At 48.1% G+C, this 25,395-nt stretch overlaps 1 protein-coding gene across 4 annotated transcripts in view; it reads left to right on the top strand.

Moving 5' to 3' along the window:
* Myo10 (myosin X) overlaps positions 1 to 25,395 on the top strand; it is a 196,314-nt gene that overhangs the window by 148,345 nt on the left and 22,574 nt on the right. For 3 of the 4 annotated variants that reach the window (XM_076916403.1, XM_034523353.2, XM_076916402.1), the window contains 8 exons: positions 11,094 to 11,218; positions 11,370 to 11,484; positions 12,782 to 12,888; positions 14,232 to 14,459; positions 14,987 to 15,035; positions 15,775 to 16,662; positions 17,809 to 17,932; positions 20,804 to 21,047. In XM_076916403.1, the coding sequence (XP_076772518.1) occupies positions 11,094 to 11,218; positions 11,370 to 11,484; positions 12,782 to 12,888; positions 14,232 to 14,459; positions 14,987 to 15,035; positions 15,775 to 16,662; positions 17,809 to 17,932; positions 20,804 to 21,047 (1,880 nt within the window). Of the gene's footprint in view, positions 1 to 9,185; positions 9,332 to 11,093; positions 11,219 to 11,369; positions 11,485 to 12,781; positions 12,889 to 14,231; positions 14,460 to 14,986; positions 15,036 to 15,774; positions 16,663 to 17,808; positions 17,933 to 20,803; positions 21,048 to 25,395 lie in introns of those variants that run through there. The other variant, XM_034523354.2, reaches the window with a different exon arrangement.

Here is a 25,395-nt window from a genome sequence, read left to right as displayed (position 1 = left end):
GAGAGCAGAGAGGGAGTCCACACTGCGGCGTGGAGACAGGAGAGCAGGACGCTGTCCATGGGCAGTATTTAGCACACAGCCCTAGAGAAGGGAAGGAAGTCTGCAGCAGATCCAGGGTCTGATAGGAGCTGGAAGCTGTCGATGGGGGAAGAGCTGTAGAGAAGGAGGCTGGCTTGCGTCCCCGTGCCTCAGGGAAACATTTGACCATATGTTCACTGGGTCTGGTTTTCAGGCCCCTATGGGGCTTGGAAACAAGTACATGACTGAGTACAATGGCAGCTAAAGTCTGGTGGGTGCAATGACAGAGGAAGGCTTGCTCCAAACACTAGGGGCTGGTAGACATGGTCCTTGTGGGCACTTGGGAGAGTAGGTACTCCGTCTTGGCCTGTGAGGCCTTGCTTCAGCGCACACTTCTGCATGGCTCTGGAGGCACCAAAGATGCTGTGTTCAAATGACTATTTAAAAAACAAAAAAGTTAATGGGTCAACCATACAAGGCTCTTTTGTTGCATTTTAGAAATTAAATGCAGAGTTGATGGGGAAAACTACATGTCTGAGAATCTCGGTCTTGAAAGGTTCCATGGGTTAGCTTAACTGTCCCCCTGTCTTTGCTGGTTCCTGGTTTTCCCTCCAGCCTTGCTCCTCGTCTTCAGGTGATCAGATCCTTTGCTGAGGCCTGTGTGTCTCCTCAGAGCTTTTAGACATGAACAAGCCTTGGGCTCAACCCGTCCGGGAGTTTTTGTGGAACACAGGGTCTATTTCTTCTGATTTCTGGGCTCTTAGCCTGAACCACATCCCAGGCCCGGCCGTGGCTTTGTTCTTTAACTCTGAAATTGGCACTGTGTGTGTGGTGGGGATGTATGTGTAAGGTGTGTATGTGTGTGTGTGTGAGAGAGAGGGGGGGGGGGCTAATATGTAAACAGGCCACCCAAAGACATTGGGGAGCTTTTTTATCTCTCTGCCTCTGCCTTATCCTCTTGAGAGAGACTCTTGCTGAACCTGGAGCCAGAGAGGCAGCGACCAAGCGCAGTGCCCTGGTGCCCAGTGTCACTGGGGTGACAGTTGCACTTGGCCATATACCCAGCTTTTTATGTAGGTGCCAGGGATTTGAGCTCAAGTCCTCATGCTTCCCAGCCTTTCATGACTATGCTTTGGTAAAACTTTATTTATACAAATAGACTGCACTAAGCCGGGCGATGGTGGCGCACGCCTTTAGTCCCAGCACTTGGGAGGCAGAGGCAGGTGGATTTCTGAGTTCAAGGCCAGCCTAGTCTACAGAGTGAGTTCCAGGACAGCCAGGGCTACACAGAGAAACCCTGTCTCAAAAAACAAACAAACAAAAAAAAACCCCCACAGACAGACTGTGCTTTGACAGCTGCTGCTCTAACTAATCTGTATTCTCTGTGGATTTCTTTCTTCCTTTCTCTTATGTGCATTGGCGTTTTGTTTGCATGTTTGTCTGTGTGATGGTGCCGGATCCTCTGGAAACTGGAGTTACAGATAGTTGTGAGCTGCAAATTGTGGGTGCTGGGAATTGAACCTGGGTCCTATTGGAAGAACAGCCAATGCTCTTAACCACAAAGGGGTATCCCCAGCCCCCAGGCAGGATTTCTATTTGGACTACTCCCAAATTAGCACTTCAGGAATGCTGGTGATAAATTAGTTCTCCACTGCCAGTGAAGTGAGCTGATTCAAGCCAGATTAGATTATATTTAAATACAGGTTTATTGGGAAGCTGCCCTCAGGTAAATTCACTCACCCTAAGGAGGGAGGCTAGGGAAGTCACCATGGAGGGGGAGGGGAGTGAGCCGAGGGAGAAAGAGAAAGGCATGACTGCAGAGAGAGGAGTAGGGGTCGAAGGGAGGACCAGAATGTCTGGATTATATAGGGAAGGGCAGCCCCAGCCCTTGGCTGCAAACTTTAGAATTGGAGTCAGGGTATGCCGGGTAGGGACTGAGGGATGCTGTAAACTATGCACCTCAGTCCCTTGTTAGTGGGTCAAAACTCAGCATCCCAGAAATCAACTCTGCTATCAGATAATTAATACTATAAATTAATGCTACAAATCCTGCCCCCTTCCTGAATTTATACCTTACAAGTGTGGCTAGCAGAAACTCTACTGACTCTGGCAGGCATGTGCTCTGTGACCCTAGACAAGTTAATCAACTTCTCTGTGCTTCAGGTAATAATGCCTCTATCAAAAGGAGATAGCAGTGATGCCTATCTAGTAGAATTACTAAAATTGGTGCCTGGGCCCCTCGTCCTGAGTACATGATAGCTTTCCCTGATACTAATGCTGTTGCTGGTAGTTTTGTGGTTGGGCTTGCCACTAGGAATGTGAGTTCAGTGCCTGCCACCACCGCAATTTGTAAATGCAAATCAATCCAGGTACTGGATCTGGAGATTGGATCACTTGACCTTCGACCCAGAGGGTGTCTGTGGCGCTCACAGGGTGTCACTTTACACTTGACCTTGCAGTCTAGAAGGTCAGCAGGATCTGTGGCAGCATTTGATGACCTATGTGTCTGTGTCTCTGCCTTCATTGCTGTGTGAGCAGCCCCATCTGTTCTCCTCCTCCTGCTCTGGGCAGTAGAGAACTGGGAAGTATAGAAAGCAAGTTCTCTTTCCAACCCCCCCCCCCCCACACACACACACAAGTAATCCTCTTCCTTGGCCTCCCAAATGCTAGGGTGTAGGTATGAGTCACCAGGCCTGACAAAAACTGGACTTTTTTTTGTCCCCAGCCCTTCGGTGCTGAAATCTGGATAATGTATTTCCAGAATACTTGTTTTCGGGAATACTACAGAACAGACTGGTGTCCTCTGCCTGGACACCACCTTTCTCTTCCCTCCACAAGTGGTGTCTGTGGAGATGAACCCTTGCCTTTGCCACAGTTAGGCCCGGTGTATGCAGATCTGACCCACAAACAGCATTCCTGCATACACCAAGAAAGCAGTAAAAGTCTTCGAAGCTGACTTTAGTGACTGCTGGTGTAGGGGATTCAGGCCTGGAGTGGGGGATTCAGGCCTGGTGTGGGGGATTCAGGCCTGGTGGAAACAGGCGCCTTGGCACTGAGCTGAGCCCCAGGCTAAGGGCTTGGCTTGAGTAAATCTCAGCTTGCTTTCAGCAGATCATTCTGTGCTTGCTTCTAGTTTTCTCATCCAGGGGATACAGTGACCAAGCCACCCGAGACAGCAGAGTCTCTGCTAGGGTATCCGTGTGCTGATGGAGCAGGAGCCTTACTCACTGAAGCAAGAGCAGGCAGCCTGCAGCTCCTGCCTTTCAGGAAGGATATGGTGGAGTTGATGGTGTGAAATTCCTTCAGTTTTAAGACTTGTTATGGGCTGGGGGTGTAGCTTAGTTGGGAGAATGTTTGCCTAGCATAAGGGAAGCCCTATTTTTAGCCCCCACTACCACATAAATGAGACATAATCTCAGGAGGCTGGAAGGTCAGTTGAAGGTCATTCTAGGCTACCCAAGAAGTTTGAGGCTAGTGTACATGAGGCTTCATCTCAAACAAACAAACAGAAACCAAGGTAATGGTGGTGGTAGTTACAATGAGTTGTGAAGTCACCGGCTTAGGAGTTTATAGTCAGATATTTTGTACCGAGGCATCTCTTCTAGAAACAATCATTTCCTGTCTTAAGAACCCTGTGGATCATGTTTAGTGTGGTGTAGCAGTGACGGATGGCGGAGTTCTGCAGAGTGACGGTTCAGTACCATAGCCGGGGACACCATTCACATCTGGAGTTATTGCTCAGCGAAATTAGAACCAGTTACATGGCCATCCTCTGCCCTTATTTAGGTAGCCACCCTTCCTACCGTGTTATACAGCATTTTCCGATATTCTCTTAGGGGACTCAAGGATGTGCAGAGATTTTATCCTAGTCCTGGGGTTGTGGGTGCCCTGGTACCTCGCCAGCATGTCGGACCTGCACCTTGCCAGGCTTTTCTCGAGGTCTGTGGATTGTTTTCCCAATGCTCAGAGGCATCCTAACATTAACGGTTTGCAGATAAGAGGCCGGGAAGGGGGCACAGGCTGGGAGGACAGCTCAGTCAGGATGTGAGTTCAGTCTCTAGAATCACCTCAGAAGTCTGGGCAGTGTGACACCTACTTGTGTTTTCAGCAAAAGAAGAAATGGGGAGGCCTGGGCTTCCCTGGCCAGCTAGTTATCAGTGCACTCAGGTCTCAGAGATAGGGCCTGTCTCACAAAATGAGTAAAGACCTCCTAAGAAATGACAGCTGAGATGGCCCTCTGAGCTACACATGCGTGCGCACACACACACACAGTAAATAGAGGGACAGACAGATGAAAGGTCCACAGATGATAAACTCAGTTTTTGATTTACTAAGTACAAGTGGAATGTCCCTTTACCATAGGCAGGTGACACAGCTCCTGTGTGTGATGTGCATGACCCGAGGCTGGGTCACATTTTGGGCCAATCAGATTTAGGAGGGTATACACATCTGTCTCTGCCTCACATCTGTCTCTGCCTCCACTATGAAGCCTCTGCCCATCATTGCCAGGTCCTCTGTTGCCCTTGTTTTTAAATTTCCAGTGGCAAATATTTGCCCATGATTTATTTACCTTACTCTGTTGCTGGTCATTTGTTTCTGTCTAGGTATTTTGCCTTCTTATTTGAGACTAAAGAAAAATACTTTCTTCTTCTTCTTCTTTTTTTCTTTAAAAAAAAAAAAAAAAACCCTAAGAGATCTTCTTTCTTTCCCTTCTCCCCCACCCCCTTATTTGACTGAATTCCTCAAGAGTAAGTTAAAACTATGCTTCGTCCTGTCTCCAATAGGCAAACTTTCCCCTTGCCTTCACCCCTTAGGCATTTTAAAAGGCTTGTGCCTGCTGGGCCTTTTTCTTTTCATACTCTCTCCATGGCTGGGGATTGAATTTGGAGCTTTAACAGTGCTCGGCAAGTCTTCTCTGACCTACATTCCAGCTTCCTTTCTGCCGCTGCATTGCATTCTTAAACAGAGTCTCATGTAGCCCAGGCTAGTCCTGCCTTCTCCGGCTCAGTCTCCTGATTCCAGGCATACACTGTGATACCCAGCCTTTTATTTGTAGCTATTCTACTTGGGTTTTGTTCTGTTTGTCTTTGAGACAAGGTCACACTGGCTTAAAGCCCTTGCTGGCCTGACCCTCTCCGTGTACAGCAGACTTTGAGCTTGTCGGATCCTCCTGCCTCAGGCTCTTGAGTAACTGTACCGAGAACAGGCGTGTACATGACCAGCCAGTTCAGGCACCACGCCACTGACTTGTTGAAAACACACGTTTCAGTGGCTTTTGAATGTTTCACAGGTGTGCAGCCGTGGGCAAAGTCACTTGGAACACATTCACCATCTCATTGAGAGCCTCCCTTTTCCTCTCCCCACCTCACCCCTGCCTCACCCCTGCCGTGTGGCTGGGGGGGGGGGGCAATCAGTCCACTTTCTATATGTTTTCCTCTTCTCAGTGTTTCATTTAAATTGAATCATAGAATGTGTGATTTTTTTTTTTTTTAAGATTTATTTATTTACTATGTATACAGTGTTCTGCTTACATGTATGCCTACACACCAGAAGAGGGCACCAGATCTGGTTATAGATGGTTGTGAGCCACCATGTGGTTGCTGGGAATTGAACTCCGGGGGGCCTCTGGAAGAGCAGCCAATGCTCTCAGCCTCTGAGCCATCTCTCCAGCAGTGTGATCTTTTGTGATGGATTCTTTCACTTAGCACAGGAGTTCTCAACCCTTGGGTCCTCTGAGACCATCAGAAAACACCGACACTTGATATGACAATTCATAACAACAGCAAAATTGAAGTTTTAAATTGGCAGTGAGAATCATGTTATGGTTGGGGGTCACCACAACACTGCATTAAAGGAACTGCATTAAAGGGTCACAGCGTTAGGAAGCTCGAGAAGCACTGCCTCGCATGGTTGTCTTGTGACATGTGTGACTAGCTCACTCCTTTCTAGGCCAGTATTCCATCATAGAAGACAGTCTGTCAAGTCTTTGTATCCCTGAACCCTGCTCTTGCAGAAGACCTGGGTTCAGTTACCTGAACCCACACTGGATGGCTCACTACCACCTGTAACTATTGCTCCAGGGGATCTGACACCCTTTTCTTTTTGGGGGGGGGACAGGCACACAGCCATGTGGTGCACATACATATATATATGCAGGTATCATAAGGGCTCATAAGGCCCCACCCCTAACTGACAAAGGATTGGTGGTTGACAGCTCCTGGGAAAAGAGAGTCAACTTTACTCTACTATGTGGCCCCTGGCAGGTTGGTCATGTCATTAGATGAAGTAATGAAGTAAAATGAATAAACCTTTAAAAAAATGAATGTGGACAAGGCCTTGAGGCACAATACTTAATGTTGCCGACGTGGTCTCCTTATCTATGTACATGTAAATGCATTCCTCATGCACAAGATCACCTGCACAGTCATAAACACACATGACATTGGACTGTTCTGAAATGTCTTTTTTTTTTTTTTTTCCTGTTTTTTACCGAGACAGGGTTTCTCTATGTAGCCCTGGCTATCCTGTAACTCACTCTGTAGACCAGGCTGGCCTCAAACTCAGAAATCTGCCTGCCTCTGCCTCCCAAGTACTGGGACTAAAGGCGTGCGCCACGACTGCCTGGCCTGAAATGTCTTTAAAGGTGTACTCATACTGAAACCTTCTGTTACCTGTGTGGTTCTTTCCTTCAGTGCAATCTAATGTTCTTTTTGTCTCCTTTTCTTCTAAGCTGTCTCTTCTCCGCTTGCTCACACGTGTCCCCAGCTATGCAATCATCCACAGGGATGGCCAGTTTTGCAGGAAAAGCTGGGCTATTGATTGCACACGCTTTTCTGTAGCTTCCTCTTTAGTGCAAGTCCAAAATCTGCAGCTGGCTCTTTGCATCTCAATGTTGACGGTGCTGACACTCCTGGTAAACTGGTTTCAGGTGGGCCTACCTATGCTGGGTAATGGCCTTGTCTTTAGTATTGTCTTGAGAGCAAGGGTGCCCTTTCATAACAAAGGTCTGGCCGGGTCCACACCCAGACTCTCCTTTTGAGTCCCAAACCATTTCTTCTCAAATGCTATGTCCCTCTTCAGCCTAGGACTATTTCCTGCATCCCAGATCTGTACAAAAACCCAGATCAAGGCAGGCAGGCCCTTTCGTACCCCATACCTTCGTCTGTGCTGCTTCTCCCCGTTACAGCGAGCCTTCCCTTTCTGATTCAAGTCCACGTGCTCCCTGGACTTGAATCTTTTATCTCCCACTTTGTGTTTTTTTAAAACAATATCCCTTTTGTTCTTGTTCATACACATGTAAGAACTATGTCTAGATTCTATAACCTTCTTCCTTCTCTTAGCTTGGTGTCATCTTTTTTTTTTTTTTTTTTTTTTTAAGGGTCCATTAGTGTTGTCTGCATGCATACAGGAAGGGGTAGGAGCATCTAATGACATGACCAACCTACCAGGGTCCACATACTAGAAGAGAGTTGACACTCTTTTCCTGGGAGCTATCAACTGCCAGTACTTTGCCAGTTAGGGGCAGGGCCTCACTCATGAGACCCTCTGACACCTTTGTTGGAGTGGTGACTAGCTTGATCCTGGACTAGGAGGCACAGCTTCTGTGAGATCACACGTGTGATAGCCAGGCCGTTTCTCAGAAGACAGCATTTCTGAGCACTCTACCTCGCCATGTTGCTTTCTGAGCCTTGGAAGGGTGATGTAGGAGGCTCACTGAGGGGTGAGCACCCATAGTCTCTTATTCTTCACTGTTCAGCCAGTTCTACCTGTATAGTAACTGTTGCTTTTTGCAAAAAGAAACTCCCCTAACCAAGACTGAGGGCAGCCTAACAAACATTTAAAAGGCAGTTTGACACTGTGAGCAACTGTGGTAGCTCCACCCACTCACCTCCCAGGGCCTGTGACACCACACACCCCCCGCCCCCCTTGGATTCTGCCATTCCTATATCAGGCATGAATTCCTGAGGAACAGACCTCGAAGCAGAAAGTGGCTAGTTACTCCCTTAACTGTGATGCCACTAATGAACCAGCAGGTACACCTTGATGACTAAGCCCATTCGTGTCTTTCTGTTGGTTTGTTAAATACAGTATGATGTTGCGCTTTATATGGTATATGTGGTTGTGTGTGTGTTCACCTGTGTGTGTATCTGGAGGCTAGAAGCTAACTTCAGGTAACTTCTACTGCTTGCCAAATTTCTTTCCTTTAGATTATTTATCCACCTTTGAAAGGGACATACTCGTGGCCATGGTTGGTTCCCTTCCACTGTGTGTTCCTGGGGTAGAATTCTGGTGCAAACACCTTTACCTACTGAGCCACTAGAGTGACCTGCCAGCTAATTTTTGAGACAAGGCCTCCCGCTGAACCTGGAGCTTGACTGGCTAGTGAGTTTCTAAGATCTGCCTGTCTCTGCTGCCCAGCGTTGGGGTCACAGAAGTGCCACTGTGCCTAGCGTTTATGTGGGTGCACATTTACCCCAGACCCTCTCAGTAATGGTTTTTGACATACCTGTAGACAATCTTCCAAACTTCAGAAACCTTGCAAACAAAATGCAGTCCCCACTGTGGTGAATCTTCCACTAGCATGAATCACCAAAAAAAAAAAAAAAAAATCATGCGCATAGTAGGTGTTTAATAACTATTCACTAAGCCATCTAGCTGGGCCTGTAATTACCTGGGGTTAGAACTGTTCCTTCCAAAAAAAATCTAGTCTATTTGTTCTCATAAAAACCTAGCTTTTAGTGCTCTGCAGGCAGTCTTTGTTGGGGTGCAGCCCTGCCTGGGAGAACTGGTTACCATTGAGAACTAGCAAGCATTAGGCAGGCTTTGAAAAGCAAAATGCTCCTCGTCCAGCCTCCAGCTGTGACATCTTTGAAAGTTAAATTCACCAGAAAAGGAAGTTGCCCCTGAAAACAGTGCGCCAATGGAAAGCCAGGGTTGCCCCCTCGTGACCACCAGAGGCGGGTTGCCCAGGGCGACAATCAGCCTATAGATCCCCCCCTTTCCCTGGTTAAATTACTGGGAAGGGGCAGAAACACAATGGCACTGGGAGTCTGCAAAAAGCAACAGCTCCCAGCGTCCCTCACTCCTTTCCCGGAGCTGTGTCAAATCCTAGAGCCACACCACACTAATTAGCCCGGAGTGGAAGGGGTTGTCATGGTGACCGGGCACTTTTTAAAGCACAGGAATGGTGTTCATTATTGTTCCAAGTCTTTAGCTGTGGGGAAAAGGTCAGGGTGGCAGTTGTTTTCCCGTATGAAGTTTGGCCTGAGAGCCTAACAGAAGGCGGAATGTCCTTCGGAGACGCAGGAAGATGGTGAGTGTGGATTGCACGGGGAGGGGCGGCCCCTGGAGTCGTATTTTTCAGAATGTTTTAATAACTTGGGTGCCAGGCTAAGGAATTATACGGAGGAAGGAAAAGGCGGCTGGGCCAGAATGTGGGTCAGGCACAGCCCCAGCTGAAGGAGAGGGGTGTTAATTCTCCCTTGGAACCTCACTCACTTCCAGTTAAAAGTTTCTCTCCTTCCAGCGAGTGTAACCAAATTGTAGAAGTCTGACCCTTCCTTTGATATTCACTTTGTAAATGAACTCAGTGCTACGCGCCGGTATGCTGCTCAGATTTTATATAAAGCTGGGAGTGCTGTGGACAAATGCATTTAGAACAGCCACTTACCTCCAGTGCCTTGCTTTAAGCCAGAGGTTAAAGTATGTCGGGGTGATTTGGTTTCATAGCCTTCTGCCTTTCTTACTTTTCTAAGGAGTTCAAATGCATAGACAAAAAAAAATCCAAGTCACTGGTCTGGTCTCTGGCTGCTTGCCGGAAATTGTTGGCTGCTCTCAGCTAGAATACAGCTAAGTAAAGACAACCTGACCACCGTGTTTGTGTAAGACATTCTTGAGAGAAGTCTGCCTGCCAGAGTCGGGGCAGCTGTTCCATCAGGGGTGTGTGTGTGTGTGTGTGTGTGTGTGTGTGTGTGTGTGTGTGTACGCACTGTCTTAATTTTAGTTTTTAAAACTTTAGAATACCCTAGCTTTAAGCCTACTTTTGTGTTCATGACTGGTTTGGGTTGGGGGGAACCACTTTGTTTTTTGGACTTTTCAACAGTATGGCTCCGTTTTTTTGGTTTTTTGTTTTTTGTTTTTTTTTTTTTCAGTCCTTTTATTAGACTTCTATAGAATAACAGCATATACAAGTTAATTAAGGGGGCTAGGGGCCTGGATTAGAATTGGGAATCGCCTTCCAAAAAGCTGCAAGTGGGAAATGACCCACTTTGCTTTCCCTTGGAAGATGATTGTTCAGCAGCAGTGCCAGCTGGCAGCTGCGGAGATAGGGGGGCAGACCAGATAGGGGGGCAGACCGCAGAGGAGGCATCCTGGCTCCACTCCCTCCCTCAGGCCTGTATGTCCTTGGGGCTCACTTCTGATGGAACTCGCAATAAGTGGGGTATCAAAACAAACCCGGAGTCTTCTTGTCTCTCTTATCCTCTGGTATTTCTACCACCCCCCATTTTAGTGTGCCTGCAAGTCTGTGTCACTGAGTACTGTATGACTTAGCTCGGGAAACACCTCTGTATCCTAAGCTTAATAAACAGCGATGTATGCACAGCACTTGAGACTTTTGGAAAAGGTTATCGCAGAGAGGAGAGTGAGCAGCCCTGTATTTGTGACATGACCAAGTGTTTGAACGTGGACACTGCTTTTTTTTTTTTTTTTTAATTGGATATTTTATTTACATCTCAGATGTTATCCCCTTTAGGACACTGATATTTTAGGAATTGTTGATACCTTTCAAGATGCAATAATGGTATGATGATGACAGTAAATTATAATATATGCCAAAATATCTACTTCTGAGATTAAACTGGCAAAAGACATGAAGCAGTAAGCAGCCTGGTGGGCAGAGCAGTGTTGTCTGGGGCTGGGGGAACCAGTGTCGACTCCGCAGACATTGATTTTCCAGTGTATATTTTGTGTAGGCTCTAAATCGCTGTGTGTAAGCGCACGTGCGCCCTAGAACCCCAGCGAGGGCAGCCTTATGAGCGCTGTGTCATCTAACTTTACCCAACCTCACGATCCAGATGCCAGACCAGTTTGATCAGGCGGTTGTGCTCAACCAGCTGCGCTACTCGGGGATGCTGGAGACGGTGAGGATTCGAAAAGCAGGGTATGCGGTCAGAAGACCCTTTCAGGATTTTTACAAAAGGCAAGAAGGACCTAAATGCCGTTTTCTCTGACCTTTCCTCTCTTCTTTCTCTCATTCCTTCCTTCTTTCTTTTCTTTCTCCTCTCCCCCCCCCCCCCAAAGGATGGGCGAGAGCAAGTAGCAGAGATAATACTGTGCACCCTCTGCTGCAGGTATAAAGTGCTGATGAGGGACCTGGCTCTGCCTGAGGACATCCGAGGGAAGTGTACTGTGCTCCTTCAGTTTTACGATGCTTCTAACACCGAGTGGCAGCTGGGGAAGACCAAGGTACAGTGGCCAGAACAAGCGCCACCATGTCTGCCCAGGGGACTGCTGATACCCAAGGCTGTAGTACCATTCCCAAATACTGGGTACAGTGGCCAGAACAAGCGCCACCATGTCTGCCCAGGGGACTGCTGATACCCAAGGCTGTACCATTCCCAAATACTGGTGGTTGTTAACATTCTAATGGTTCATGTGGAGTGTGTGTGTGTGTGTCAGTCAAGAGTGCTAGCTGAATGAGCCCCTTGTGTTATGGATCTACAAGCGACCCCTAATACCTCAGGAGGGAAACTCTAAGCCTTCCCACTCTGCTTTGGATTCCCTGTGTGTCTCATCCCTGCCGCCGCTGTAGCAGCTATTGTGCGGGAGACCAACAGACAGCCTGAAACCCTGTGGGTTGCCAAAACCTCAGCCATAAGCCAGAAAAGTAAACCCACATCTGGCCATGCTGCTGTAGCAGGGTCCCCTAACCCCTCTCTCCAGGTGAGAGCTGGGTACAGTGCTTTGACTGAGAGAGTCCTCACGTCTGCATCTTTGCAAAACTTAAAGATGCTAATGCCAAGTACCAATATCGGATGTGGCTAAGTTGGCCAGCGTACGATCAAGGAGGCCAGTGACCAGAATGAGCCTGGAAGGACCCGTAGTTTATTCAATCCTGAACCTGGTGTATTTGTAACCACTGACCTAGTGAGCTTCTTTTCCACCTTCAAACTTGATTATTAGAATTATGTGTGTGTGTGTATGTGTGTGTGTGTATGTGTGTTGAACTCATAACTTCTTGGTGTCAGTACAGTTGTGTGTGTAAACCTTTGACGTCCAGCTAGCCTAATGGTAATTGCTTAGCACCCGTGGAGAGGAGGTAGGTTCTCACAGGAGACCAAAATTATGCTATCTTAGGATTTTCTTGGATTCGTTCTTTCGTCTCTGCTCTTCCTGTGCCAGTCTTTCCATTAAGACTCTTGTCTAGGACCAGTGCTGCTGTGTGAGCTGGTGAGCCCTGGCTACAGTAGTAACTTTGATGGTGATTTCTCAGTCACCTGTTGAATGTAGACATAACAAGGAGTGTGAGGCTTGACTCTGCCTGTGCCTTTGTGTTCTACCTGCTAGGAATCCTGATCAAATTGTAAAATGTCTGTGTCAGGTGGGCCCTGTAAAATGCCCTGGATTAAATAAAAAAGCCTTTTATCGTGGGAGTTTGCAACAGATGTCAGTAGAGAAGAAACAGATATTGCCCCCCAAAAGGCAGGCCCTGACCTTGAGATTCCTGTTCTTTTCCTCTGACACTTGTCCCCCTCCTGGGTAGGTCTTTCTTCGGGAGTCCTTGGAGCAGAAACTGGAGAAGAGGCGGGAAGAGGAGATTGACCATGCAGCCATGGTGATCCGTGCTCACATCTTAGGTTACTTGGCACGGTAAGAAGCACACCTGGAGAAGGGCATGAAGCTCTGGGAGGGCTGTGACCCCCGTTGGGTGGTTTGTGGGAGTGCAGAGGTACCCAAGGTCAGATCTCTTTAAGTGACCACAGCTGTAACAAGCCTGACCTTACTGTTCCCCCGAGAGGTCACACAGAGACACTGGAGTGTGTCTCTCACCTTAAACGGGGCTCAGGAGCATTTCAGATTCTGGAGATATTTATATTGAAATATCTGTCTGCCTGGCCTCTGCTGATTGGCAAGTCAGAAATTCAAAAATACCCCAAGATCTGATTCTTTTTTTCTGTGCTAAACATTGATTTTCTCCACCCTAATACTTGTTCATACATCCTGCCTCCCGGGTACATGCCTAGCACAGGAGTCTGAAAATCTACCTCATTTTATATGTATGGGTATTTTGCCTCGCATGTGTGTATATACTCCCTTGTACCATGTGTGTGTGCAGATGCTTGCGAGCTGCTGTGTGGGTGCTGGGAATTGAACCCTGGTCCTCTGGAAGAGCAGCCTGTGCTCTTAACTGCTAAGCCATCTCTGCAGCTCTAGAATCTGAAAATTTGTAAGCATCATCTCAGCATTTAAGATATTGCAGATTTTGAGATTTGGGGCTGAAGGATCCACAGCCTGTATCACTTTGTTGAGAGACCCATTTCCTGGCTGCTTTAAAAAAACAAAACAAACAAACAAACAAAAAAAAAACCCTGTATCTTTCATGGTTGTTTTGTTGTTGCTTTGTGATTAAAAAAAAAAAATCTCACTATGTAGCTAGCCCTGGCTGCCTTGGAACCCACAGTGTAGCTCAAATTGGCTTCAGATTCAGAGATGCCTGTCTTTGCCTCTGCCTCTCTGCCTCCCAAGTGCTGAGACTGAAGAAATGTGCTCCCGGCTCTGACTCATGGTCACTTGGTTGGCTGTACTCCGCAGGTCACGTGGAATGGCCAAGCATTCCATTTTTCTGAAGCATGGCGGGGCTGTCCTGCTGCAGGAGCATTTGCTTCCTTGCGTTCGTATGAACAATAGAGCCTATCAGATCCTCTTTGGCTGTGTTTGCCCAGCTTGTGCCACACTGGGTAAACACAAAGTTGGTATTAGGGCCACTTGTTTATTTAGCCGGGATAATGCTAGGATTCTGACTTTCTTTTGTTTGGTATTACTCTTTTGTTTTTCCCCTGTTTTGTTTAGGCCCAAGTCTCCTCCTCTGACTGCCATTAATGAGAGAGACCCGGTCCAAGTCTGGGTCCTCTCCTTTTGTCTTAAGAGTCATGGTGTAAGCTCATTTGAATAGCTCACAGACTCATTACCTCGGTGGCCACTCTGTCTTGCAGAAAGCAATATAGAAAGGTCCTTTGTGGTGTGGTGACCATACAGAAGAATTACAGAGCTTTCCTCGCGAGGAAGAGATTTTTGCACCTGAAAAAGGCAGCCATCGTCTTCCAGAAGCAACTCCGAGGACAGCTGGCACGCAGGGTTTACAGGCGGCTGTTGGCTGAGAAACGGGAGCAGGAGGAAAGGAAGAGGTGGGAGGAAGAGAAGAAGAGAGAGGAAGAGGAAAGGTATGTGCTCCGTTGACTGAAACATAACAGATCACTGGGAGCATTACCCTTTTTGGCCTGTTACAAATTCCCAGGGGACCCTGGAGCTTACAAATCTGGACGACAGGCTGGTTGGCTGGCGTGCGTGCGTACGTGCATGCATATGGAGGGCAGAGGTTGAGTCAGATTGCTTACTGATCTGGACAGGCTGACTGACCAATGAGATTCATGGTGCCGCTTGCTTCTGCTTTCCCACCATTGGAATTACTGGAATATACCACCGTGTTTAACACAGCGTGGATGCAGAGGCTTCTGAACTCAGTCAGGACTTCTCAGAAAGCAAGCACATTACAGATTGAGACATCTCCCCAACCCTTTTCCTCTTTTTTTAACTGGCAAAGATCTTCTCCGGGCTGAGTACACAGCAGAGCGGTAGAGTCTTTTGCCTTGTATGTACACGCCCCCAGCACCTCCAAAAAATGAGATCTATTGAAAATTAGTTTCGGGGTTGTTGATTTTCACCAGCTGCTTTTCTTTCCTGTTCTTAGAGAAAGAGAGCGAGCACAAAGAGAAGCTGAACTCCTCCGCGCCCAGCAGGTGAGGAACGCAGAGATTTCTGAGGCTTTATGTGCTTCCTTTTTACTTCAGACCTTGACACAGGGATTCAGAATGGAAATAAAGTAGGAGGGGCTGGAGAGATGGCTCAGAGGTTAAGAGCACTGACTGTTCTTCCAGGGGTCCTGAGTTCAATTCCCAGCAACCACATGGTGGCTTACAACCATCTGTAATGGGATCCAATGCCCTCTTCTGGTGTGTCTGACAGCTACAGTGTATTCATATAAATAAAATTAATAAATCTTGGGGGGAAAAAAGGAAATAAAGTAGGAAATAGTGGGAAAACCGGCTGAGGGGATGTTTCTGGTACACTCTCTAACCCATCACAGTGGTACGGAACGCAGAGAAGGCCTTGATTTCAGTGTGAATCGTAGTATGGTTTCTTTGTGACAAAGCAACACCGTGCCAGTCACATTCTGTGACATTTTCATAGGTGGCCACCTCGCTTATGCCATGGTCCTTCCTTGATACTTATTTCCTGGTGTCTGTCTCCCACTCTCCCCTTTTATAAGGACGCCATTCAGATTAGATTCAGACTCCACACGTTGGCCCCACCTCCTTTTAATTCAGGCACCCAATTAAAAGCCCCGGGTCCAACCTTAGTTGTATTCTGAGATTCTGGGGAAAGGATTTCAGCACATCGGTTGGGTGGGGGCCATAGTTCCGTGTGTACAAAAGGAAGAAGATGCTAATTCTCAAACCCACCTTGCCCCGAATCCAGGAGGCAGAAACAAGGAAGCAGCAAGAACTCGAAGCCTTACAGAAGAGCCAGAAGGAAGCGGAGCTGACCCTGGAGCTGGAGAAGCAAAGGGAGAACAAGCAGGTGGAGGAGATCCTCCGCCTGGAGAAGGAAATCGAGGATCTGCAGCGCATGAAGGAGCGGCAGGAGCTGTCGCTGACCGAGGCCTCCCTGCAGAAGCTGCAGCAGCTGCGGGATGAGGAGTTGCGCAGGCTGGAGGATGAGGCCTGCCGCGCCGCCCAGGAGTTCCTCGAGTCCCTCAACTTCGATGAGATCGATGAGTGCGTCCGCAACATTGAGCGCTCCCTGTCCGTGGGGAGCGAGATCTCGGGTGAGCTCGGTGAGCTTGCAGAGAGCGCCAGTGGAGAGAAGCCAAACTTCAACTTCAGCCAGCCCTACCCCGCGGAGGAGGAGGTGGATGAGGGATTTGAGGCTGATGATGATGCCTTCAAGGACTCACCCAACCCCAGTGAGCATGGCCACTCTGACCAGCGAACGAGCGGCATCCGGACCAGTGACGACTCCTCTGAGGAGGACCCTTACATGAACTACACGGTGGTGCCCACCAGCCCCAGTGCTGACAGTACAGTGCTTCTTGCCGAGTCCGTGCAGGACTCGGCTAGCCTGCACAACTCCTCCAGCGGGGAGTCCACCTACTGCATGCCGCAGAACAACGGGGACCTGCCCTCCCCCGATGGCGACTATGACTATGACCAGGATGATTATGAGGATGGCGCCATCACGTCAGGCAGCAGCCTGACTTTCTCCAACTCCTATGGGAGCCAGTGGTCCCCAGACTACAGGTATTCCGTGGGAACCTACAACAGTTCCGGAGCGTACCGGTTCAGCTCAGAAGGGGCGCAGTCCTCCGTGAGTATCTGCTGTCTCGTTCCTAACTGTGGGAGAGCTCCCCTGTCCACCACACTGCTCCAGCATCAGCAGCATTAAGGCAGACCCCTAAAGATTCCAGTCATATTCTTAAAGATATCCTTAAACTCCTTCCTCTTTCCAAAGGCCAGTTAAACCAATGAAATGGGGTTCATCGCCAGTTGTAAAATGCAGAACTGACCTTCATCTAGACAGTGACAAAACTGGCTTTTTATTTTGATTTCTCTGTGTGAGAACATATGTATATAGAGCCCCGAGGAAAACCATTCCTCAGGTGCCATCTACCGTGCGTATGCGCACACTGGTGGGGTGTGGGGGAGGCTGCTCTCATTGGTCTGGATCTCACCCGGTAGGCTATAGTCGGCTATGCTGGCTAGTGACCCTAGAGATCCACCTGCCTCCAGTCTTTGGTGCTAGGGTTATAAGCAGGTCTAAACAGCTCTAGCTGTTTTTACATAGACTTCCAGAATCCACTCAGGTAATGTAGGCACTACTAGCAGAGCCATCTGCCAAGCCATAAACTCCTGATGGGTTGGACAGATGAGATGAGGCACATTCAGGGTGGTGTGGCCATAGATCCAAACTGGCATTTTAAACGAGGCTCAACATGGCCTTTCTGTAGACGGGGAGTAAGCTAACCCACTTACTCTCCTGGGGTATATTGAAGAAAGAACTTTGCATACAGTCCATATGATTCTTTTAATAAGGAGATGTCTGTAGGGTTTAAACATGTTCTGTTCTTTTTCCCCCCTAAGTGTGGTTTTTTTTCTCTTAAGTATTAAATGATGTCTTTAGTTTCTCAGCCTTGGCCAGTGTTTTTGGCATAGCAACTTAAAGAAGAGTAGCTCTTCCGTGGCTTGAAACGAGACTCTTAAACATTCTTCTTTTTAGCGTATAGTCTCTGGATTCGAGTCAGTTGGTACCGGAGCTATCAGGTCAGCTCACTACCAGGCCCTGTGTTTGAGCACTCTGTAATTCTCAATTCCCTGGACGGCCATCCTGAGTCAGGAGCGCTCCTTCTCAGTTTTATGTGGAGCTGTAGGATGGTTAGCCCGTGCCGGGTGTTTTCATTACCCACTTCCTGTCCTCTGCTTACCGCTGCCTCTCCTCCTCTGTCTCCTTGTCCAGTTTGAAGACAGCGAGGAAGACTTCGATTCCAGGTTTGATACGGATGATGAACTCTCCTACCGCCGAGACTCCGTGTATAGCTGTGTCACGCTGCCCTATTTCCACAGTTTTCTATACATGAAAGGTACAGCCTTCAGCTCTCCACAGCCTGGGGGTGGGGGTACAGCCTTCAGCTTCCCACAGCCCAGGTCTGGGTACATACAGCCTTCAGCTTCCCACAGCCCTGGTCGGATTAAAGCTATGGAAAGTCATTCAGCACACCACTCACCTCACTGATATGCTATTTAGGTAAATGAAGAACATTGGGTTGATGCAGTGCGGCTGTTACTGCCATGGCGAATGTAATTTGACCCCCTTACTAGAGGGTAGGAGATAGGTAGGGTGAAGAGTTTGTAAACATGTGGTGTCCACTTTTGGTCACATGCTTCACCTGGCATCTCCATATTGCTCACATATACATACATGCAAGCAAATGGGAATCCAGTCACTGCTTCAAGTCACTGGAACCTGCTGTAATGATAACCGCCCCCCCATACCCCTTCTCCCAACATACATACAAGACCTGGAAGGATGTGCCCCAGGAGACATGGCCTGTGAGGCTACTGGCCACACCTACTTTGTGATGTGATTTTTTTTGACATCATTCTAGTTGCTACTCAACATCCAAAATGCCATACTTAAATATTAGGCATTAAAATCCTCGGCTCATGCACGGATATTTTGGTGCTGGAGCCTCTGTCAGGGTCCAGCATAATGAGAAACTGTAATCACCACCGTGATTTGCTGGCAGATTTACATAGATGTATGGTAGAGAGGGAACCCGGGTGTTTCTCCGAGGATCCGAGGCTTGTGGAGGGAAGAGTCTAGATCATGGAGACAGGGCAGGGTGATGCAAACACTCAGTAGGTGCCATCCTTGCATCTGCAAGCCTTTGTTCTTCCTCACTTCTCCATCAGCAAGTATTTTGTTATTTACAGCTCTTCTCTTAACTTTCCTGCTTGCACACGTGTTTCTTAGGTCTCTCTCTCTCTCTCTCTCTCTCTCTCTCTCTCTGTGTGTGTGTGTGTGTGTGTGTCTGTCTGTCTGTCTGTCTGTCTGTCTTTGTCTGCCTGCTCCCTGTCAGTGCTTAGAAATGCAAATGCTGGGGAATTCTTAGCCAAGTCACCTAGCACCTAGTGACACACCTGACAAAGCAGGGAAGTCTCAAGAACAAGGTGGAAGGCCTGAGCAAGCCTTAGGCAGGGAAGGGGGGAGGGCCCCTGGGGGCCCAATCATAGACAGAGAGCCATAGGAGACTAATGAATGCAGAAGAGAAAAAGTTTTCTCCAAGGAAGAGCCTCCCTGTTGGTTATCCATTACCAAGTGGCCATCCTCAAATCTTACACATATATGTCCTGAACTGAAGAGCAGCAGTTCCCACAAGCTACAGAGGGGGGCGCTGCAGTGGCTGCTGTTGACACATTTCACCAAGATTTATCACTTAAAGTTAATAGGAGAGCAGGACAACCTCGTGCTTCAGTTTTCCTCTGGGCCTGTCTTCAGAGGTGAGATTAAAGTCACAAATCAAAACGATGCTAATATTCCACTGTGAGAGCTCTTGGCAGACTTGCTGTGGGGAAACAGCCCTGTCTTGGCATCAGCACACAAGGTCTCAGCCAGTCCAGTGGAGAATGCTGGAATGTCTAAGGAGGGCGAGCATCTGGGTATTTTAATGACGGGAGGGACTGTCTCTGCTGTCCATTCCTGCCAGGAAAAGGGTGGTTGGATTTGTTTTCTGATCTGTAAAAAGAATGCACTATCATTTGGGATTTAAGTCTCCCTTGCTTTTGTTACTGTTTGATCGAAGGAAAGCAATAAGTTGAGCAGTTTTATAGTGAGCTGTAGAAATAGATGATATTCTCCCATGTACTGTTTTACAAAGGTTTCTGAATGACGGCAGTAAGATGCCTCTTGCACATTTGTGGGGAGTCTGGTTACCAAGGTCAGGCCAAACTAGAAAAGGTAACACTGTATGCCTTCTTCCACATTATCTCAGTTAGAAGACATTTTCTGCCTGGTATGGTGGCATGTGTCAATTGTCCCAGCTACTCAGAAGGCTGAAGGAGGGGGGCAAGCATGAAGGCAGCCTAGGCATCTTGATGATGAAAGCCTGTCTCCAAATAAAGTTTAAGAAATGGAGTGTGTGTGGGGGTGGGGGTGGGGGTGGAATATGCTAGCTGGCCTAGAATGCAGAGGCCCTGGACTCAGTCCTCAGTACCTTAGAATGCAGAGGCCCTGGACTCGGTCCTCAGTACCTCAGAATGCAGAGGCCCTGGATTTGGTCCTCAGTACCCTAACAAGACAAACATGGGGGAAGAAAGGCAATGGGCTAACTCTGATTCCACCGGCGTTTTCTCAGTTTTGCAGTCTAACCACATCACTCTACACTCCTGCTTGCTTATTATAAATCTCAGCCTCTTGCCTTGTATCCCTAATCCATGTTCAGATGATGATGTCTTCCTATGAAAAGACATGTTTGTCTAAAACACAGTCTTTCCGTCTGCCCTGGAAGTGAGACTTCATCACCAGTGCGATAGCAGCTGATGATGCTCACGCGTGCATCTGCCACATAAGGGAGGAAACACATGACCTTTGACACATAGTCAGTCCACTACTCTGGGGCACTTGGAGGAGACCATGGGACTGGGGCTTGCTCATGCCCCCATTCCTGGGTAGATTGCCAGTCACTGACTACTGCTATGAGGGCTGCTTATGGAGATTTCTCAGCTAACTGATGAGGCGCCATTTTGTCTCTTGCGGTGGAACAACTTTCTGGGTGACATAGCCGGGCTGGATCATCTTCTGCACACTAAGCAGAAGCCAGAAGCCCCTCCTCCACCGGGGAAGGGTCTGAGAGTGCATGTCAGCTGAGGCTAGGCTCAAGATGTCCTGGTGATTTCGTGGCTTGGTGTGATTGACTTTGTAACCCTTTCTCTGCCCTTCCTTGGGGAAACAGGTGGCTTAATGAACTCCTGGAGGCGCCGCTGGTGTGTCCTTAAGGACGAGACCTTCCTGTGGTTCCGCTCCAAGCAGGAAGCCCTCAAGCAAGGCTGGCTGCACAAGAAAGGCGGGGGCTCCTCCACGCTGTCCCGGCGGAACTGGAAGAAGCGCTGGTTTGTCCTTCGCCAGTCCAAGCTGATATACTTTGAAAACGACAGTGAGGAGAAGCTCAAGGGCACCGTGGAAGTGCGCACAGCCAAGTATGTCCCTGCAGCTGGGCTTCTTGATTATGCTGATGGGTGCACGCATACACACACACACACACACACACACACACACACACACACACACACACACACGGAACCTAGACGTCAATGCAGGGCGCCACTCCTCAGAAGCCACCTTTCAGAGATAGCCTGTCACTGGCTTAGGCCTTGCCAAATAGGTTAGGCTGCCTGGCCAGTGTGCCTTAGGGATGGATCCTCTTTCTTCTGTCTCCCCACTGTTGGGCTGGCTGATATGCACCAGCCCACTCAGCTTACTTTCCCTTACCAACTCGCAAGGAAAAGGAGACACTATTAAAAAGCAAATTGATAGTACAGTACAGACAAGTACAGACACAGAAATCCCTGTGGGGTGACAGCGGGCCACATCAGGGAGTCTTTTATCGGACTTAAGAGAGTAATAGGCTGTACTTAGGGGTGCAATACGGGTAGTTCTCTATTCTGATGGACAGATTTTAGTTATGTAATCTTAACTATATATGTCCCTTCCCATAATGCACTGGATTTTAATCATGCATGCACAGTTATATATAGGTAGGCAGGAGCGTCCTGAGTTACGAAGAGGTTGCTAGATACACTGTGAGGAGAGGGGTCTGTGTGGTCAGTACATGCAGGTAAGGCCCCAGTACCGAGTGCGTTAGTAGAATTGGGTTTGGTCTACACACCCCTTCCTAACACACCCAGACTTTTTTTTCTTTTTAAGATTTATTTTATTTATGTGAGTACACTGTGACTGTCTTCAGACACACCAGAAGAAGGGCATCAGATCCCATTACAGATGGTTGTGAGCCACCACCATATGGTTGCTGGGAATTGAACTCAGGACCTCTGAAAGAGCAGTCAGTGCTCTTAACCTCTGAGCCATCTCTCCAGCCCACGCCCGGAATTTTTTTTTTAAGTTGGTTCTGAGGCTTGAACCTGTGTCCGTGAGCTTGCGTAGCATGGCTTTATAGACTCAACTATCTCACTAGCTCATGAGTTCTTTGCAGCCGTAGACTGGTAGAGGTACTCGGACAGTCTTGACAATTTACTTTACCAGGTCGAATGGTGAAAGAACTGGAAAACAAGACTCGGTCTTGGAATGATTCACTTCATTTGCTTATCTGTGTCTTTATTTATATGTGGTTGTGGTTACATGTAGATGTTGGTTCTCACATGGTGGACAGGCCCTTGGACATACACCCACTGGAAATGTGATGCTGTGTCCCCAGAGAAGGTGTCCTGAACAAAGCCAGGCGTGATGCACACCTTTAAACTCAGCTGTGGAAGGCTTAGATAGGAAAATTAAGTATGAGGCCAGCCTGGGCTACTAGAGAGTTCAGGGGCAGCCTGATCTATATGGTGAGAGCCATATAAACTGGGAAAAGTGAAGACAGACGTGACAGTGGGGTAACTGGTTGAGTGAGAGCCTTCGTGTGGGGCAGCCGGCCCCTTCTAGGTCCTCCTCACTCTGGCTGCTACCCAGCATCTAAATGCCAAGCTGATTGACAGGTGTGTTTTGAGATGAATCTCTAGCTCCTAGCTGTGATATGCATACTAACCCTTCCCCTGTGATTCCCCCACACCAGAAGAGCAGAGCTGGGGTCCGAATTCCACACAACCTTTCCTGCCAGCAATCCCTTTTAGAAGCAAGGCTCTGGACTGTCAAGGGACTACTGTTTTTGTTAAAATTTAATGTTCTTAGAAATCTGCTGGAGCGGGGTGTGGGGCAGGGAAGGAGGGCAGCTCTTTTTCTTGATTAACTAGGTACTGACCATAAAAATCTGATTGTTTACGAATAACCCATACCCACACTGTTGAGAACCGGGAAACCACAAATATTTGAAAAGTGGCAAAATGAGCTTTGAGAGATGAAATTAACCCCAGGAGTCACCAGCTGGCCTTAACAATGGACGATTGTTTCTGTGAGCTAGCACCAGCAACTTAGGAAAATTACTCATGGGAAGGCGGAGAGGAAAAGGAGGCAAGACGTTTGTGTATTTGATTTTAGGACCAACAGTAAGGAACGGACAGCAAACTTCGAGGTCTTTCCAGGCTGTCCTAGGAGGGTTTGTTCAGAGCAAGATTAGATCTGCGGCAGTTTGAGTCCGTAGTGTTCACAGCAGCCCAGCTCAGCTCTCAGGTCACTGTCAGCTCTGTGCCCCGTGTGTCCTGGCGCTCAACTTTATTCATCCCATAGATGAGGATACATCTCGCACAAGTGCTGTCCTCTGAGAGAGACAGAAGGAGCTAAAGAAAGAGAAAGGCAGGGCTTTCATCAGACAGAAGTAGCATGCAGGTGGCCCTCCATAGCCGTGGTTTCCACATCTGCAGATTCAATGAACTTATTCAGGAAGTCTCATGTGTATTCTGAATGCGCAGATACAGGCTTGTCCCTGGCTATTGCGGACGCGGTGTGGGACAGCGGCGAGTATTACTGGTAAACTAGCTATGGCAGTGCATAGAAGAGAAAGCCCGGGTCATACACAAATATGAGGAGCTGCAGCAGCTGCATGGGTAGTGTCTGAAGCAGGTCCCCTCCTCAGACACCAAGGGACAGCATTCTGTCCCTTCTTTGCTATTTGCAGTCCTTCTCAGTCAGGGCTTTTATTGTTGCAACGGAACACCATGACCAAAAAGCAAATTTAGGAGGAAAGGATTTATTTGGCTTGTACTTCCAGATCATAGTCCATCACTGGGAAGTCAAGACAAGAACTCACACAGGGCAGGAACCTGGAGCCAGGAGCTGATGCAGAGGCCACTGAGGGCCGCTGCTTACAAGCTTGCTCGGCCTGCCTCAGGACCACCAGCCAAGGGATGAAACCAACCATCCTGGGCTGGGCCCTCCCCCATTGGTCACTAATTGAGAAAATGCCTTATAGCTGGATCTCATGGAAGCATTTCCTCAACAGAGGCTCCGACCTCTGTGATGGCTCTAGCTTGTGTCAGCTCGACACACAAAACCGGTCAGTGCACACAAGAATAGAGGAAAAACAACATTGGCGTCCTTACCTTGCTTCAGTGACTCTCCACCCATGCAGGGACACAACTACTGACCTATTCTCTGACCAAGTGCGTTTTTGCTGAAGCAAGCCGCTGGTGTCATTTCTTGTAAATATGTTAGTACGCTCGTAGGGACTCAGGGACATGACCACTCACATCGTATGGAGAGCGTCACCTCCAACGTGGCAGACTCCTACCGCCATCCAAGTTTCCCACAGTTGCCTCATCTGTGCACAAGACTGGTCTGTTGGGTTTTTTGCTTATGTAGGTTCTCTCTTTTAATCAGAATCTAGTAAGGTCTGTGCCCAGCATTTGTCGCACGGCAGTGTCAGTGTCAGCAGCAGTGTCAGTGTCAGCGAGGTGCACACTCAGGAGCTGCACCCTAAGAGAAAAGGGAAACCAAACAAAACCACACACTCTTTCAGTACCTGGGCAGCATGGGGCCCTGCCCTTAGGTTGGTTTGTCTGGTTGCCTGGTTGACTTAAGGTCACACGTCTTCTGGCTTAAAGATTCCCATCACCTCTGTCCCGTCGTCTTTCAGGTGCACGTTTCAAAAACTCTTTTTCACTCAGGACCCGGTCTCAGTTGCTTGGCTCAGCCCATTTCTCCTCATCCCAGTGTGTCAGTGAATTAGTCCTTGTTCCTCAAGGGTGATCAAGTGAGGTCCTTTTTCTCCTTAACAGTGTTTCATAATTGATGGTTTCGACTTGAGTGTTTGGTTGTTAAGTAAATACATTAATTCATTAGGGGTTACAAGAATTTTGCTACCGTCACCTGTAGGGTATTGCTTCCATCGTGTCTTCTTTCCCTCATCCCCACCCCTACCCCAGGAGTGCCCAGATCTGTATGTAGATACCTAGGCTCTATGTTAAAGAACATGGTGTTTTATATAACCTATTTCTTCCCCTATATTACTTGTAGATTCCTCATAATAACTAGTACAATGTGAATGTCATAAATATTTATATTAAGGGAATTTTGATAAAACTTACATGTGTTCAGTTCAGGAGTAATTTTTTCTTCTGAGTTCTTTGAGTCTGAAGTTGTTGGGCTCTCCTATTACTTAAAGTGTTCCTATAAAGGAAACATTTCCTAACGTTTACCGCTAATGGTTCCCTGAGGTACTCTGCATAGTATAGTCCAGCTGAATGCTTGCCGCTCCCTTTGTCCCCGGCTTCCAGGAAATCGCTGGTTCCTTTGCATCATCACGGACCGCTTCATTGTTTTTCTTTTTCCAAGGATCTTTGTGCACATTTGGGCTTAACAGGGTTAGTGGGTTCCCGCCACTACAGCCCTGCTGGGTTCCCACAGTATCCCCATCTGGACCGGCAGACTTCCACT

The sequence above is a fragment of the Arvicanthis niloticus genome, chromosome 19 (genome assembly GCF_011762505.2).
Source record: "Arvicanthis niloticus isolate mArvNil1 chromosome 19, mArvNil1.pat.X, whole genome shotgun sequence".
Taxonomy (NCBI): Eukaryota; Metazoa; Chordata; class Mammalia; order Rodentia; family Muridae; genus Arvicanthis; species Arvicanthis niloticus.
Note: the sequence above shows the minus strand (reverse complement) of the source record. Positions and strands in the feature narration are given on the sequence as shown.